This window comes from Orbicella faveolata, unplaced genomic scaffold (genome assembly GCF_042242905.1).
Source record: "Orbicella faveolata isolate gen_17 unplaced genomic scaffold, um_ofav_v1 contig_34, whole genome shotgun sequence".
Taxonomy (NCBI): domain Eukaryota; kingdom Metazoa; phylum Cnidaria; class Anthozoa; order Scleractinia; family Merulinidae; genus Orbicella; species Orbicella faveolata.
Genome location: NW_028301563.1, coordinates 28862163 through 28875000, shown reverse-complemented (window position 1 = coordinate 28875000; position 12838 = coordinate 28862163). Strand labels below are relative to the sequence as shown.

The 12838-nt window shown below is 41.1% G+C and overlaps 1 protein-coding gene and 1 pseudogene across 2 annotated transcripts in view; one reads left to right on the top strand and one right to left on the bottom strand.

The window, feature by feature from the left end:
- Positions 1–3565, top strand: part of LOC149105647 (uncharacterized) — a 4352-nt pseudogene extending 787 nt beyond the window's left edge. The window contains exons 2-3 of the transcript XR_016201320.1: positions 289–594; positions 1234–3565. The product of XR_016201320.1 is annotated as an uncharacterized LOC149105647 (transcript). The remainder of the gene's footprint in view (positions 1–288; positions 595–1233) is intronic.
- A 3359-nt stretch (positions 3566–6924) lies between these two features.
- On the bottom strand, positions 6925–12811 carry LOC149105646 (uncharacterized). The gene is made up of 4 exons (XM_089271104.1): positions 12580–12811; positions 10447–10509; positions 9787–10065; positions 6925–8940 (listed from the first exon to the last, which is right to left on the bottom strand). Exons 1-4 carry the CDS (start codon positions 12727–12729, stop codon positions 8668–8670), a joined length of 765 nt encoding a protein of 254 aa, XP_089127230.1. The 5' UTR covers positions 12730–12811; the 3' UTR covers positions 6925–8667.
- Positions 12812–12838: the final 27 nt, after the last annotated feature.

Here is a 12838-nt window from a genome sequence, read left to right as displayed (position 1 = left end):
TCCGATTAATACACGTTTCACTTTATATCAAATCCCACCAGCAACCACCCACCCCATATAAAATGAACGGTCCTTATGTTGATCGTGTGAGAGTAAACAAAGTAGAAAAAATACAGCAAGACCAAACAAAACGAATTCTTTCGTCATTACCCATTGCAGTGAAGTAAGTTACATTCATTTAATTCAAAAAAAAAAAACACATTGAAAACTTGATCCTTTGTCTCTCATATTTTCGATTATTGTCTTGTAGTTTCACTCTGAAGTCGCTTTCTTTTCTATTACTTTCAGATAAACGCCTCGAGCTCTGTGAGCATGACGTGCGCCTTGGTATCAGGAGTAACACTGTATCACTATCAGTTCAGTTTGTGGGATGTACAGTTTGAGAATCTTTACCATTCGGAGATTGTGGATTGAGACCGACCTCACCTTGTCCCTAAGGACGCACCTCTTAAATTGACCGACCAAGAAAATACTGCGGTAGCAATAAGCTCCCTGGTTGTGATATTTTCCACCATTGAGATTGTCCTGGCCGTTTGTGGTGCCTGGAGCAGTGATCCACCCTACCAATCTCCACAGCACAATCAAGTCAGTCAGGTATGTGTAGTGATAGCAATAACAAGGGTCCAAAAGGGGTAAACCGTTAACCGTGAAACGGGCGAAACATTCAACCGTTAGGCTTAAAACAAGGAGAGGGGCATTGAGCGAGTATTAAAGTATCTCGCTCTTGACACAGTTTATTATAGGTTAACAGTGCTCACTCTGCTGTGGGTAATGTCTGCATACGCCCCAAGCAGCCTATCAGCAGCATTGGAACTTATCCCAGTTTCTGTAACATGAAGCGATCGACTAGGAGTATTTCTAATCCCCCCTGGATGGGATGCTAGTCCTTCGCAGGGTTACCCTCAGCGTTAATTTCAGTTCTCCGGTACCCGTTTATACACGTGGGTGGAGAGAGGCACTATGAGAGTCAAGTGTCTTGCCCCAAGAACACAACACAATGTCCCTGGCCAGGGCTCGAACCCGGACCGCTTGATACGAAGACGAGCGCACCAACCATGAAGTCACCTTGCCTCCTGTAGGCTTGCAGTTAATTTAGATCCCTACTGCTCTTGTCTTCTACCTGTTATATTTCACGGCCGTACTTTTCCCTCGGATAAATGCTCACAGTGATTTGCATGCATGACTCGATACCAAGCTGTCAAAATGCTGTTTTTGTGTTTCTTTAATTTTCAGGCGGGCAATGTACCAAGTCAGTTTGCAGCAGGACAAACGTCACTGCAACCGAACAATCGAGCAGCTCAGCCGATGGTCGCTATTCCAGTATCCAGCTGCAATGCCCTTCGGTAGCTTTCTTCTTGCTTCTTCTCAGTAACTGTAAACAGCACCTTTATAATATTTTTATTTAATCTTCTAAGCAATATTAATGTTACAGGTCGTGGAAACCCTCTCTAGCTCTCAAAGCATTATTAATTCATGAAGTTTAAACAAAGAGATTCATGATGGTGACGGTGTTTGGATATCTGATCTTAATTAGCATAGATTTTGACGATTTTAGTTCTCCAATTTCTTTTCTATTTTAGTTTCGATTGAGAAGATGTATCAAGTACTCAAGACAGTGTTTGACCACATTTTCAAATAGCTCGAAGTTCGTCAAAAATACGCGTTTGATATATTACGTTTCGCGTTTGATATGTTACTTTCAACTCTCTCTCCTCTTCCCTCCTCGTGGTCACTTATTGCTAACTAGCTTGAGGCCGGTTTTGAAAAAACAATATTGGTGGAGTTCATTTTTGCAAGTTCATGGGCTGAGTCGCACGCGAGATCCATGAAAAAAAAAACAAAAACAAAAACAAAAAACAAAATCAATGTTCCTGAATACGTTTCGAACAACCTGGTCCAGACGTCTAAATTTTTGGTAGCGGAGCTCCGGCGGCCCGAAGGGGCGCTAAGCGGAGCCCCATACTCATATAGGAAAGAAAAGGAAACCCATGAGTTGATTTTCTCATGGTTATCATAGCTAGCGATATTGCTCGTGGGCGCGTACACACGACGGCGACGACGACGACGACGACGACGACGACGACGGAGTCGCGCAACATGGCGGCCATACTCTAAATAATAGGTTGACAGACATGCAGCCTTGGTTTACCGTGTACTTCTTTGATACTGGACATCCATGTTATGATCAATTGACACCTGTCAAAACAAGGTATCCGGTGACCATTATCACGTGACCATATCGCGGGTTCAAGTTTACAGCTCGTCGTGGTCACGTGTTTTTATGAAGTTGACCGCTGACCAAGTGTTGGTTTTTGATTGGATCGCGGGCTCATCTCAGTTTAACTTGTTGAAAACAGGGCAGGATATTTCGGAAGCCGGTTAACGCTAACCCAGGATTAAAAATTAACCGAATTATAACTTTTTCTTCTATACATATGTTTTTTTCCTGCTTTGTTTTGTGTACATAGTGATTATTAGAACTCAAAACAGAAGGCCAAACAATATACAGAAAACCTCAACGCAAAGCTACAAAACTCAGATCAAAATTGTACCTTTTCCCTTGTTAGCTTAATTTGGCTGTGAACAACCCGGCCCAGGAGCTACGCTTTTAGGCTGGCCTAAATCTATATATTAGTTTTCGCTTTGAACTTTAGTCGAATAACCCTGAATGAAAAAGTACGGACAGCCCCAAAATGTTAATTAAATAATAATAATAATAATAATAATAATAATAATAATAATAATAATATTTAGTGAGGGAATCTAACTCGCCAAAGGCGGGTTTCAGTGGAGCCCTCCTAAATAAAAATCAACTAAAAATGACATCAATAAGAGTTACCTAATAAATTACTACAAGCTAAAATAAATAAGAGTAAAAAGAGTTCGTATTAGTTAAAAAGTTAAAATTCTAAAGATTAAAATTAGCTAAAATCATTCAAAGAAGTTTTCAGTTTTGCTTTAAAAATAGATAAAACACGTGTGTCTTTTAATTCACGCGGGAGGCTGTTCCAGTCCTTCGCTGCTTGATAAATGAACATTTGCTTACCCCAGTTAGTGCGAGGGAGGGGCAAACGAAGATCGTCCAATTGTCTCGTATTGTGCGAGTGAACAGCTTGATTTCTAATGAAACTGAAGTCAAAATCTGTTGACCCAATTAAGCACTTATGAATTGCGGTGCAACGATGAAAAAATCGCCTTAACGCAAGTGGCTTGAAATCAAGGCTTTTCAAGGCTTGAGTTGACGAGCTTCGGATTGGAAGGCCCAACAGTACTTTAGCAGCATTATTTTGAAGTACCTGCAGTTCTGACATTATGGTGAGATTGTTCTTGTCCCCCCGAACGAGGTCTCCATAATCAAAGAGTGGTAGGATTAAGATGTTGTATAGGGTGACCCTGGCTTGAAATGGCAGTAGATTTCCTCTCCTGATTAGGCCTATCCTTTGATTAATCTTCTTACAAACAGATTCGATGTGATCTGCTCAGGACATAGACTGATGAAGTGTTACGTCCAAATACTGGAATGATTCTGTTCTATCGATTATAGTACCCTTTACTTGAATAGATATTTCCTGGATACGTTTTAGTTTGTGTGGACTCCCAAAGATGACAAAGTTGCATTTTGATAAATTAAGAGTCAGGAGATTTCTGGAGAACCATTCTGACACTGTCTCTAAGTCAACATTGAGGTGACGTTGAAGATCAGTAAGATCTTTAGATTAGTAGTAAAGTACAGTATCATCAGCATAAAGAACGATATCATTTGCTAAAGGACAGTTCGGAAGATCATTCACATAAATCAAAAAAAGTAGTGGACCCAGAATACTGCCTTGGGGTACCCCAACGGGCATTCTAGCAGCTAAGGAGTGAGCATCTCCAACTACTGTAATTTGCGACCTTTTCGTGAGATAGGATCTAAACCATTGGACAGTAGAGTCGGTAAGGCCAATGTTTATTAGCTTCTGCAGTAGTAGATGATGGTCTACCGTGTCGAAGGCCTTTGATAGGTCCAGAAATACAGCACCTGTAAACCTACCAGTGTCCATATTCTGGAGAATATTATCTGTGAAGTGAGCCAAGGCTGTTCCAGTTGATAACTTCGGTCTGAACCCAAACTGTTTGGACGTAATGATCTTATTTTTTGTGAGATAAGCGTATAGTTGGATGTGTACAGCTTTTTCAAGTATTTTGCTCACCGTCGGCAGGACTGTTATGGGCCTATAATTGTTTGCATCGCAGCGATCACCTTTCTTGAACAACGCTGACACTTTTCCAAATTTCCCAAGAGAAGGAAAGGTGCGAGATTCAAGAGATTGATTAAACAATCTAGTAAGGCTGCCACTAACTACTGAGGCTGAATCTTTCAAAAGGCGCGCGCTGACGTTGTCGAGTCCGATTGCTTTATTAGTTTTCAGCTGTTTAAGTTGACGGAGAACGAAGTCTTCTGCAATTGGCTCAAGAACAAATTTCTGAAGTGAATGGAAGTTTTCCGGAGACTTTGAGAAAAACAAAGAGCTGTAAGACTTGAGTTTAAATTAATTGATCCCAGAATTTTCTTAACATTTAGGCTAATCTCGGTCTCAACGTTCGTATAAAAAATGAGTGCGTTGGTTTATATAATGTTTATTTCATTTACCAATGCAACAGAAATCAGATTTTATTAGCTTGTCTGCCATTTCTGTAAACAAAATAAATCCCGCCAGTTATACGCAAAAGTATCGAGCATATTGTTGGAACTATATATTCAAACGATTTGTCGACACAAAAGTGTTTCTTCTTCCTTGCTGTTGCCTTTTTTTTATTGCTTCTGTGGTGACCGGAGTGTTTGCATGGTGGTATAAAGAATTCGTATATAATTGATAAACATCCTTGGATGGACGAAAGACAAACCTCGGGGCACTTGAGCCAAGTGGCCCATCAGGTCGGCGCGTATACCAGTTCTGTAGCATGAAGAGACCAGGAGTATTTCTATTCCCCCTGGATGGGATGCTAGTCCATCGCAGGGTTACCCCCCCCCCCAGCATTTAATTCGTCAGTACCCAATTAAACACCTGGGTGGAGAGAGGTCTAGTGAGAGTTAAGTGTCTTGCCAAAGAATAACAAAACGATGCCCAAACTAACCGATTTCTCGTGTAGCTATTATTATTTGCTCTGTTTAAACTCGCTCTCTCGTAAAACTTGTCCGCTTTACCTTATTTGTTTTGTCTTATCGCACTGTAATTGTAATTTGGAATGCTCGTTTGTACACTTATTATGTTTATTATTTTTATTATTTTCTCCGCTACTTTCTGGTCCCTCACCTGTACAGAAAGTTATCTAATTTTGTAAATATGGGGGCCAAGTTGGTTAATATAACTAGAAAAGCGAATGGTTTACTTGACACCCATACTCTAACTATAATATTTATAAACCGAAAAGATATACTGCAAACATAAAAAGCTGTAATCTTATCTGTGAGGAAATAAAGTACGTTTTGATATGTTACATTAAGAACTCCAAAAATAATAATTATTAGTCAGTTTAGTTAGACAGACTTAGATATTATACTTTTAAATTACGCTGAAAAAATTTTTACCGGGTATAAATGAAGCCTCTAACTCAACTCAACTCAGTTTCATCACCCGGGCCAGAGCTCGAACCCAGACTTCTCTTGATCCGGAGTGCAGCGCGTACTAGCCATAGCTAACCATGAGGCCACTTCAACTGGTATGCATTACGACACTACAGTCATATATAGTCTACAGTCCAGATTGACTGATATCATTCAATGCTCGCGATTTACTATATACTAATACGCGAAAGGCCAGATCTGAAAGTGGCAAGGAAAATGGTGTGTTTCAATCAGGATTTACAGGGCCTAGTAGGAAACCCCCTCTGAAAACTCCAGGACTACCCCTCTCCCCCTCTCCCTCAGTCATCTATCTTCCGGATTCGTATCACAAAACGGGTCAGTAACCTGACAACGGTTTCATTTCTTTTCCGACTTAAAAAAGCACCCTTTAATGTTCCTTTCTATGAGTGCACGAAAACATCCAACTTCTACATTAGGAAAGAAGAGAAGATACAATAATTGTCAAAATGTATTTACTTCATGTTAGTTGATTAAAAAATTACCTGTCATGAACTGTCTTATTTTCGTCAAATGTAATTGTTCTATTAACTAGTGTAAGTCAAGGACAACATTTTAACCGCAAGCAAACACGAGAAATTGACTACTTCGTGCGGCCACTTCTGTTTTTCCACCCGGATTTTTCCCGCGTCATATGCGACGGACTAAGCGAGTCTAAACCGTGTGCAAAAAGTGAATTCTCGTCGGTGTTCTGCGAAATACTCCTGGCCAGCCGCGTTAGCCTACTCTCCAGGCGTAAACGGCGAAGGAGTAAGGAGGAAGGGGGGGGGGGGGGGGAAGGGGGGATGTAAAACGCGATCAAGGAAGAATGGGAACGCCTTCCATAAAACCTGGGCTTTCAAATAACGCCAGCCAATTTCCATGCAATCCGATTGCATCAACTGTCAATTACTTTCAATCCGTACGTTCACCAATTAGAAAATAGCGCGCGCTCACACCTGGGATTGATTTCTCTCAAAAGATTTCGCTGGCGTGAATGCCACCTGTTCAATGATATAGACACGGGAGAGAGTTGTTTGGGTAGAGCAGTAATCTTACAATCAGGAAAACACTTCGCGTCACTCTCAATCAACAGACTAAGCGAAAGTAGAAGGTTTTTTTCCCACCGATAAAAAGAAATAATAATAAAAAAACCTTTCAAGCAGCACTGCCAAATAAGCACTTTTTTAATTCAAATTACCGAGTGTACTCGAAACTGGCGTGCTTTTGTTCTCTGGAGATGATATGCACACTGACTGATCAATAGGTATTGAGTTATATACGGATGAGCCACACATAAAAAGCAATTCACAATGCACTAATGATTATTACGGTTTATTAAATGATTGTCACGGTTTATTAAATTCTTAGAAATCTTCAGTAATGACAATAATCGAAGCACGCCAAACCACAAAATCGGCGTCACAGAGGTTGGGCGACGCACACGCGGCCTCGCTTCAAATTGGAAGACAAAAGCATGAAAAGTAAGATACAACGGGACCTTTCGACTTTACAGCGGCCATCTTGAATTTGAAACATGCAGTCATGTGATGTGAGGGAGTTGAATTACGAATACTGGGACGTCCTTTGAATAGGCCATTCCCAGTTTCCTTGTGCCTCTGTTTCAAAACCAAGCTAAGTGCGAAACCATTCTTACTGGAAACGACTTTGATTCAGAATGAAAATGAACCTGTACTTTCGCACTTAGACTCGTTTTGACACAGAGGCAAAAGACAACTCGGAAATGGCCTATTCAGGTATTCTCGGGACATCCGATCATGCCTCGAAAATAATACCGTTCTCTAAGGGTTCCGAGTAGTTTCCGAACATTCTCGACTCCAGACCTCGCACTAGATGAACGCGTATTAAAATTCAAAATGGCTAGCATACAACTTGCAAGATTATCTTTCATTCGCATTTAATGTCAGGACCATTTGTGGCGACGCGTCGACTTTGCCGGGCTCACCCTTCTCCCCGACCCCCTCTACTTACCCGACGTCTCGACAGGACTACAAAGTAATTGTGACTGCTTCACCAACTTGGCGACGACCAAGAAAAACAAATTATTCACTCGGGTTGTGATACCATCGCCGAATGTTATATAAGCACCACTCAATGTAAAAATCCTGAATATCATACTCATCACAAGTTTCATTACTAAAGCGTAAGTAATGTAGATGTAAAGTGAGCAGGCGAACAGTACGAGCAGGAAAAGGCTATCTCTGTCAATCCCAGTGGACCTACGACTGAGGACGGGTGTCTGGAAAACCCGAATAGCGAATAGCAAATAGTCGCGAATAGCGAACAGTGAATAGTCCCGAATAGTGCGAATAGTCTCGAATCGTGCGAATAGTGGCGAACAGTCGCTAAAAGTGGCGAATAGTGACGAATAGTCGTCAATAGTCACCGCTTTAGATCTAATATCCAGCGTTAAATAATTATCCAAATAAGCAACAGAATTTCAGTGAATTTATTACCTTTTCTTCTCCAGACTCAGGCTAGAAGACTGTTCATGGCTGACATTAAGAAAACAGAAAACACAAGGATAACCTAATAAAGACGTATTTACGCTTTTGCAGCGGTTAAAACAGAAAAAATTACGTTTAGAAACACCTTTTTGTCCTTATAAGCGTCTGTGCTTTTTAGCGGGAAAATCCCATCCAAAGTTGCTACGAGGTTGACTGCGAGATACTGGGTACCCTATTTGCTACTATTTGCCACTATTTGCCACTATTTGCCACTATTCGCCACAATTAGCCACTATTCGAGACTATTCGCCACTATTCGAGACTGTTCACCATTATTCGCACTATTCGCACTATTCGCGATCGCTATTCGCTATTCGCTATTCGGGACTATTCGCTGTTCGCTATTCGCGACTATTCGCTATTCGGGTTTTCTAGACACCCGACTGGGGACATGAAAGCCTAATCTAACTATACTGAATACGGTTAAATATGGACAACCATCGAACACAAATTGCACTTTCTCAAAAATTAAACATTTATCCCTTCTTGGAGACCAAGAAGGAAAAACAAGAATGATAATTACTGATTGGTCTTTTATTGGTTAGACACTGGAACAGCGACCATCGGCTCAGCTGAAACCATCTGGTGACCTGCAACCATCGGTTGCCCTTCAACCATCTGCTGACGTGCAAGGACCGGCTGACCTGCAATAAGCGGCTGACATGCAACCATCGGCTGAGCTGCAACCATCTGCTGACCAGCAAACACCGCCTGACCTGCAACCATCGGCTGGGCTGCAAAATAGGTCGGTTGTAGTGGTTGCAGTTGGATTTGTCCGGTTTCTAATCGGTGAAATGCGTACACTGCCTGTAAACATGAAATAAAAATGATGTTTTGACAGCTTGACATTAAGTCGCGCATGTGACCCTATTAATCGTAGCAACCTCAAGCCCGGATTCGAGTTTGAGGTACAAGTCAACTTCAAATCACGTTCGATGCAGCTTCAAGTTTCTTCTTTCAAATGATGTGATTTCGTTTCATTTCTCGCACACTACGAAACTAACAAGCGAATCATGTATTTACAGTTCATTACTTTAATTTAAAACAATAAAATGAAAGAAAGCGGCATAACTGTTGTGTTTTATTTGTTTGGAATTAAACTGAGAGGACAAGAAAATTCACAAGGCCAAATAGCTTTCAATTATTCTAAGCAACGCAGCTTTGGGAGGCTAGGCAGCATGGGTTTAGCGCAGGACTTGAATCCGGAGGTCGCGGGTTCAAGCCACGCTCTGACCACTAAGCTGGAGTTGTTTCTCGGGAGACCCTAGTTCAACTCCTCGGTCATGCTTGCAAATAGCCAACTGGTCTGCTTCCCGCTAGTTGGGAATTTTAGGCGTATTATGTTTATTTGAAAATTTTATTTTTTCAATTAAGTAGCATGCCTGAGAACTAGCTAGGTATTGTCCATGATGAACAACATTTGAACATTTTCTTTGAAAAATAAAATAAAACAAACAGGACAAAAGAAACATTGAACACGTAGGAAATCAATAATTCCAGGAGCACCTTTCAGAAATATAAGCACTATGGCACTACAATATCCAAACAGCCGCCATCTTTGATCCGCCATCTTCGATTTCTTGAATTCTAGAAAAACTTCAGAATGTAATTGAATTAAAAGTAGTCTTTCGTTCCATCGGTAACTATGCGTACCTGATTATCTTGAGGAGGCTCATAGCCTATGTCACCGCAGCTCTTGGCGCTTGCAAAGGCGAGGATCATCTCAATAATAGAAAATAGAATAGCTAAGGAGGATATGGCCAACATAGTATTTTCCTGAGCGGTGAACTTGAATTCTGTGTCCTTTTCTACAATGTAAAAAGGGTAACCCGCCTTCTGACTTAACAATAGGCCAATGCCCCATTGATAGTGGTACATTGTTGCTGCTGACATCGCAGCACAAGCCACGCTGACTGACTTGAGGGCATAGATCTGAAATAGAGCAAGAAAGAAGAGAAGCGAGTCAGAGTGAATGCGTACATGGCCGTGCCGTGTCGTACCGTGCCGTGCTGTGCAGTGCGTTGCAATGCAGTGCTGTGCCGTGCTGTGCCGTGCTGTGCCGGTGCAGTGCAGTGCAATGCAGTGCGGTGCCGTTCCGGTGACGGCGCCATGTGTTGCCAGATGTGCGCTCTGATGTTGTGCTCCTGAGGGGAGGAGCCCCCAGGGTTGTGCTGATCTAGAGCTCGCTTCGACAAACATTAATCATGGGTTCCTAGTTTTTGGTTTATGCTTTTGCACATGGGAGATAAAGGACCATTGCTATAGTCTTATGGAAAAACCTTCATCAGTGAATGCTGTATACAACTGTCTTACCAAATTCGGGGGGCGTCTTGACATGCCGGACAAAACCAGGCCTACGATGCCAACTGGTAACACCTTGGTTGAAAGAAAAGAGAACTATCAGACACTATCAGGATGATTTTCAAAGAAAACACTCAACTAAAAACTGATGCAGGTGCACAAGATGTTTGCACTTCGCAAGACAGTCTGAATATGAATTGTCGTAACACGTTAATGTTTGATGATCCGTGCGGCTTGGGTGCAAGCGGGGTTCATGTCTTTATTTATTTATTTATTTATTTATTTATTTATTTATTTATTTATTTATTTGTTTTCGTTATCTTAAGTGCTTATTTGAGTTTAAGTTGAAGGGAAGAGTCGGCAGGAGAAAGGCTGTGGGGAATCTGTTTCTCACACAACCACTGCATTTAGCCGGAGATAAAATGTTACACCTTATGCCAGCATTCTTTTGAGCATAATAGTGCAGCAAACGAATCAAGCATCCTGCCAGAATAATAGCAACAAAAACTGGCTGACAGTTGAGGGACTTTGGGCGGGTTAAGAGGAATCTGGACACTAGTCCCTCGACTGTACACTACACAAAGCACATGCCCAAAGGTTTTGCTATAAATTGAACACTCTTCGGCTGCATCAGAGCGAGTGTTTTTTGTTTTTCTTTTTTCTTTTTCTTTTTCGTTACGCCAATACTCATTTTACAATAACCAAGCTAGGGCAATGGAGGATAACATTGAGGCGTCGCTAAGGCTTCAACATAACAAGCGTTAAGGGTATATATTAGGCTTTTCATGTAAACATAATGGAGCATAATAATGAGATTTTTTTTTGACCATAAAAAAGAGCTTCTTTCTCTCTGAACCACTAGAGTCTGTCACAAAGGTCGAATTGGTGATTGACCTGAGATTGATATCAGTAAATATATGTTTAAACTGTTATTCGTATGGTTGAACCTCCCAACATAGACAAAATTAATTCTAAATCTTTTGAAATCTTGCAACAAAAATAACTTAGCATTTTACCGTTTAACACTGTTTTCTGTCACGTTTTATTGTTCACCGCTACCAATATAAACACAATTGTTAGTGAAATCATTATTTTATTTAACTAAAATAGGATTATCGCATTAAAAAGTGTGGCAATACTGAATAAAGAGGTCACTCATATTGGCAAAGTCGTGTTATGTCTGTTCAGCCCAGAATCCCTGTCAACCCTTTCTCCACCATTGTATAATTACAAGCCGCATCCCAGGCAAATGCAGATCAGTATTAGGCGATAATGATATTACACGAATTTCAGCGGGGTACGATCACTGTGGTGTCAACAGTTATAAAGAATTCTGACATTTTTCACAGTAAATGTGGTTCCGAACCTCTCGCAAGTCGACTGTCAAAAGATAAAATTTAAGCTTGTGGCTATCGAACTACCAGACGAGTGCAGCCACGTAAACAGATCGACGAAGACTGAAAAACAGCTATGCTTCTGAGCGAGGGTCCGCATTGGAGAGCTAGAATCTCACTTAATAGTAAAATTTCTCAACTGCAGACCTCGTTCTTGGGCATCTCGGATAAAAACGCCTTCTTTCTATGCTCACAGTTACAATTTTGAGCAATGAATTCTCAGCCATTATCTAAGCACTCACTCACATGAGGAAATTTTCTCTCCTAGCAAACTGTTATTGACAGTTATTCATTTCAGACTCTCGGTAAAACTAAATTCAAGCTATGCGTGAAGAAAACAAATAAACTGATTGACTAAAGACGGTGAATATTACAGAATGAGTGAGCAGCTGGTGGTAGACGGAAGTCAATTCTGAAAATGGTTCATGCTCTTCCTCATAGAGTGAAAGTTCATAGTGATTCCAGAATGATTAAAGTCTAAACGTCAAACAAACAAACAAGGAAACAAACGACCCGAATCTGAAGACTTCAAAACTGTTGTTCCAGGCGAAGAAGGCCAATTCGAGTCGCTGATAGATGGAACTTCGTCAAGCGAACTATATAGCTAAGAAAATGAACTGTTCTCCCCGATCGGAAGCTAGCTGCATGAAACGACTGTAATTCGCAGGGTTTTAGTAGCTACGAGCAGTCTAGAGCGTTAGATTAAACGTGGGAGGAAAAGCATGGAATCGTACGACCAAAGTCTACTTACAATGGCAGCCGTCCAACATGGCGACATCAGAAAGCTGGTATATAAATATCTTACTTGAAATCGATCTACTAAACCAAAGATCAAGAAGATGGCGGTCATTACGAGCTGAACTATGGAAACGACTTTCAAATCCCGACTGTTGTACGCCATTTTACGTCAAGCTGTTCAAAGTTGTAAGAGTTATTGCAATCAAACGTGGTGTGCGGTAGTTCTAACAGATAATTTTCCGCATGCGTGACTTACTGGGGAAATTTCATAT

Bases quoted from the DNA above. Each gene is read 5' to 3' on its own strand.
- LOC149105646 (XM_089271104.1), bottom strand. From the start codon at position 12,729: ATGGCGTACAACAGTCGGGATTTGAAAGTCGTTTCCATAGTTCAGCTC. The intron at 10,066-10,446 runs GTAAGACAGTTG...GCTCTATTTCAG, and splicing joins CAAGACGCCCCCCGAATTTG to ATCTATGCCCTCAAGTCAGT. The intron at 8,941-9,786 runs GTACGCATAGTT...TCATGTTTACAG, and splicing joins AGCCTCCTCAAGATAATCAG to GCAGTGTACGCATTTCACCG.